This window comes from Macrobrachium nipponense, chromosome 27 (assembly GCF_015104395.2).
Source record: "Macrobrachium nipponense isolate FS-2020 chromosome 27, ASM1510439v2, whole genome shotgun sequence".
NCBI classification, from domain to species: domain Eukaryota; kingdom Metazoa; phylum Arthropoda; class Malacostraca; order Decapoda; family Palaemonidae; genus Macrobrachium; species Macrobrachium nipponense.
The window spans coordinates 21,146,577-21,151,576 of NC_087216.1; the positions used below are offsets into that span (position 1 = coordinate 21,146,577).

The following is a 5,000-nucleotide window of genomic DNA, read 5'->3' on the forward strand; positions in this document are numbered from 1 at the left end:
CATATGGGAGAGATGTTATTTCCGTCTATTGTTCTTTGAACATATCTGGTTCTTAGGGCCTGATCTTGTGCCGCTGTTATCATTCCTTCAGTTTCCTTCTTTAGCTCTCCCCTCTGTAGCCATTGCCACTTGTCATCGCTGCCTAGTTCTTTAGTCTGTCTCACGTATTGTCCGTGCATTGGTTTGTTGTGCCAGTCCTCTGTTTTCTGTTTGTCATTCTCCTGTCTCTGTATATTTGTGGGTCTTCGTCTACTTTTATTAGTCCTTCTTCCCATGCACTCTTTAGCCACTCGTCTTCACTGGTTTTCAGATATTGCCCCAGTGCTCTGTTCTCGATGTTGACGCAGTCCTCTATACTTAGTAGTCCTCTCCCTCCTTCCTTTCGTGTTATGTATAGTCTGTCCGTATTTGCTCTTGGGTGTAGTGCTTTGTGTATTGTCATATGTTTCCTGGTTTTCTGATCTATGCTGCGGAATTCTGCCTTCGTCCATTCCACTATTCCTGCGCTGTATCTGATTACTGGCACTGCCCATGTGTTTATGGCTTTGATCATATTTCCGGCGTTGAGTTTTGACTTGAGTATCGCCTTTAGTCTCTGCATATATTCTTTCCTGATCGTGTCCTTCATCTCTTGGTGTTTTATATCCCCTCCTTCCATTATTCCCAGGTATTTGTATCCTGTCTCATCTATGTGTTTGATGTTGCTCCCATCTGGTAGCTTTATCCCTTCAGTTCTTGTTACTTTGCCCTTTTGTATGTTGACTAAGGCGCATTTTTCTATTCCAAACTCCATCCTGATGTCCCCAGATACAATCCTTACAGTCTGGATTAGGGTATCTATTTCCTTGATGCTCTTACCATACAGCTTGATGTCGTCCATGAACATCAGATGGTTAATTCTGTTGCCTCTTTTCTTGAGTTGGTACCCGGCATCCATCTTCTGTAGTACTTTTGTCATGGGAATCATGGCTACTACGAAGAGTAGTGGGGACAGTGAGTCTCCCTGGAAGATCCCTCTGCTGATATTAACCTCTGCTAGACTTATTCCAGAGCTTGTAAGTATTGTATTCCATTTGCGCATTGTATTTTTGAGGAAGGTGATGGTGTTTTCCTCTGCCCCATATATTTTCAGGCATTCTATTAGCCATGTGTGTGGTATCATGTCGAAGGCTTTCTTATAGTCTATCCATGCCATGCTTAGGTTGGTTTTCGTTCTCCTACTGTTCTTCATTACCATTTTGTCTATCAGGAGCTGGTCTTTTGTGCCCCCACACTTCCTTCTGCAGCCTTTCTGTTGATGGGGGATGGTGTTTGTCTCCTCTAGGTAGTTGTGTAGCCTTTCACTGATGATACCTGTTAGTAACTTCCACATTATTCCACATTATTGGTAGGCAGGTGATAGGCCTGCAGTTACTGGCTATATTTCCCTTACTCTTGTCTTTTTGTACTAAGGATGTCCTTCCTGTGGTCATCCATTTGGGTGCATGGTGATTTGAGATACAATGCTGGAGTTATTATGCTATTCGTGGGTGTTGGGGCTTTCCAGTTTGGCATTTTCTTTAGCTGGTGTCTGACTGTGTCTGTCGTGATCTCTGTGAATCTTTGTTTTTTTCTCCCTGTTTCTTCTTCCTTGACTTCCTGGAGCCATGTTGCATGTTTGTTGTGTGATACCGGATTGCTCCATATGTTTTCCCAGAGTCTCTTTCTTGGTTCGGCTTCAAGAATTTCTTGGTGGTTGTCTTCCCCTCTTAGTTGGCTGTATAGTCTTTTCTGGTTAGTTCCGAATAGTTTGTTCTGTTGGTATCCCTTATTCCTGTTCATGTACCGTTGGATCTTATGTGCTTTGGTCTTAAGCCTCTGTTTTACATCTTCTATTGTGTTGTTTAGTCCCCTCTCGTGTACTTTGTATTTCTCGTTGAGTTCCTCCCTTGTTTTCTTGCTTCTTAGCCGTTTTGCTGCTATCTCTTTCAGTTTACTCAAGTCAGATCTCATCACCATGATTTGCTTTTCCAGGCGCCTTTTCCAAGGAGGTTGCTGTTTTGGTTTCTGTTGGGTTGGTTGTGCTGGTGGTGTTGGTGGTCGTATCCCCATCAGTTCTGCGACTAATCTTGCTTCTGCATATGCCAAGTTATTTGTTTCTGTGATACTGGTGGTGTGTATTATGCCCATTATTTCATTGACCTCACTTGTTTTCTCCCTTAATTTCTTGGCGTTGTAGGCTTTCATGGAGGGGATCTTTGTTCTCTCTGTATCTGGCTCCATCCATTGTCTAATCTTTTCTACCCAATCCGTCCTCTCTGTTACTTCGTCGGTGTTTCTTCGTGTGTCGTTGTTTGATACCTCATCATCCCTGTTTTCTTATTATTATTATTATTATTATTATTATTATTATTATTATTATTATTATTATTATTATTAATGATACTTCGTAGGAATGTACAAGCTGTTGGGTTGAAATATTATTATTATTATTATTATTATTATTATTATTATTTATTATTATATTTATATTGAATTATTTCAGTCATCATGATACTTCATAGTTTTAGGTCTGTAATAATAATATTTGGAGTATTTTCATCCAAGGGTAACAAAGAATTATTCTGCATCTTCCTTTGACATCTGTTATCAATCTTTTATTTAACATTTATTTATCTATTTATTTTTTGCCACTCTCCCATATCGGAATATAACAAATAATTCGGTTACCCGGCGAGAGAAGAGATAAGGATATCTTTGTTTTCGAATGTTTTTATATATGAGATAGGTAAACTGATAAGGTATCATGAGGGCATTAAAAGTTTTCGTTCGCACCGAGAGTAATTTTTCTGATACTCGTAATTATGTTTGTTTGTGCTACGCATATAAGCTTTGATGGAGACCCCTAACTACGTACAAATATACATACATACACAATATATTTATATATATATATCTATATAATACACACACACACACACACACACACACACATATATATAATATATATATATATATATATATATATATATATATATATAGGTACTGATAATACTACCAATAATAACAGGTTCACAGTAGGAGTATTAAAAATATTTATCTCCGCTGCATTTGAGGTCATTCGTACGCAAGTTACTGAGTCAGACATTGGTTTCGTGTTCTGGGTACAGCTCGAGAAGGCATCGAGATTGCGGTAATTTAAAGCCTCCATTCCGGGCGGACCCATGCGTTATCTTTTTGGGAGGATGGCGGGGGGAGGCAATACGTGCACTATTTTGGGTAAAATCGTGTTTTTTTTTTTTTTTTTTAGGTCCTGTAAGGTTGTTTTAAATATATTCTTTTTTGGGTTAAAGTGTTTCTTTTCTTCCATGGTTGCTTCCTATATCCTTTCAAGGTCAACTTATAAGTTCTTTCAAGGTCAGTTCAAATTATTTTTCAAGGTCAACTCACAACTCTTTTTAAGGTCAACTCATAAGTTCTTTTAAGGGCAACTCACAAGTGTTTTTCAAGGTCACTCAAGTTTTTTTTTTTTAGGACAACTGATAAGTTCTTTCATTGTCTACGTATAAGTCCTTTTCAAGTTTAGTGTATAAGTCCTTTTCAGGGTCAAGTCATAAGTCATTGTCAAGTTCAAGTCTTAAGTAATTTTCAGGTCAACTTATAAGCCCTTTTCAAGGACAACTTATGTTTTATTTTAAGGGTTCACAGTGCTTTATTTTGATGGTCAATTCTTATGTTATTTTAACTGTCATCTCATACGTTAGTTTAAGGGTCAATGCTATGTTATTTTTGCGACAACCTCTTTCAGTAATTTGGGGGTCCATCTCACATTTTTGGGAGCAACTTTGAGCCGATTGAAGGCAGCCACTCATGCATTAGTTTGTCCGTGCCAACCGATACATTATTGTGGTTCTCAATGCGTGCGTTATTTTCGACTTTTGTTATTTGTCGTTGAAGTTGATATTAGTGATTTTTATGTATCAAAAGGCCCTCTTAAAAAGGGATGCTTGATTCTCTTTATGTGCTTCAAAGGAAGAATAGATGTGTTTGTAGATTGTTTTCGATTTTACGTGTATTACATATAAAGAAACGACAAAAACTAATTATTTATAGTATTCTTCAGTGGAAACTTGTTATACATTAACTGAACAGCCTTGTCTTGGAAGAACTGAACCAGGCTTAACTCTTGAAATGGTCTAATAAAATGGTCTTAGAATTTTATAAGGGTAATAACACTACCAAAAAATGATAATAATGAATTATAAATTTTAGAAAATTAAACTGCGGATATGGTTGACAGAAACGAGACGAAACGTGCTTCTAAAGAGATAAAGAAATGAAGTATAAGATTTAGGTCAAAGGCCAAAAACCGGGACCTTTGAGGTCATTCAGCACTGAAAGGGAAATTGAGGGTAAAAAGACTTAAAAGGCTAACAGGAGGAAACCTCAAAGCAGCTGCCCTGTGAAAACAATTGTTAGGAGATGATGGAAAGTAAGATGGAAGAAAGAGAATATGAACGGAGGTACAGCAAAAGGAACGGAAAGAGTTGCAGCTATAGGTGCCGAAGGGACGCTGCAAAGAACATTAAGTATTGCCTACAGTGCATCGCGTGAGGTGCACTGACGGCATTACCCTCCCATATGGGGTTGTGAAGATATGATAACTGAATTGTAAAATGAAAAAAAAAAATGATAATAAAATAAAGCTACTCTTACGAGACAAGAAGGCAAATAGCTCATCCATATTTTTTCTATGGAAGAGATAGAAGAAGCAGGGTGGGTCACAGTTCACAGTTCACAGTTGCACAGCTCCGGAACGACTCCAAATATGTACTGGGAAGTAGTTACCCTGTTATGGGTTTGAGATAATTATTATTATCTCAATGCTAGTCTGAGCGCTTGTGTCACATACAAAGGAAGAAAAATCAAACCTGATGGCGTCTGATAAGATTTTGTTTTTATCTCGAAATAACTTCAGGTTACTGATAAGGCCTTGGGAAGGCATAAGGTGTTGTGAAGCT

General features: G+C 38.0%; 1 protein-coding gene and 1 long non-coding RNA gene across 4 annotated transcripts in view; one reads left to right on the forward strand and one right to left on the reverse strand.

Annotated features, from left to right (window-relative positions):
• Positions 1 to 4,846, reverse strand: part of LOC135200893 (sphingosine-1-phosphate lyase 1-like) — a 42,340-nt gene extending 37,494 nt beyond the window's left edge. For both annotated transcript variants that reach the window (XM_064229636.1, XM_064229635.1), the window contains exon 1: positions 4,696 to 4,846. In XM_064229636.1, coding sequence (XP_064085706.1) covers positions 4,696 to 4,723 — 28 coding nt within the window. In that variant the 5' untranslated portion in view covers positions 4,724 to 4,846. The remainder of the gene's footprint in view (positions 1 to 4,695) is intronic.
• LOC135200894 (uncharacterized) overlaps positions 1 to 5,000 on the forward strand; it is a 94,604-nt gene that overhangs the window by 31,832 nt on the left and 57,772 nt on the right. The gene's annotated exons all lie outside the window — the stretch shown is intronic.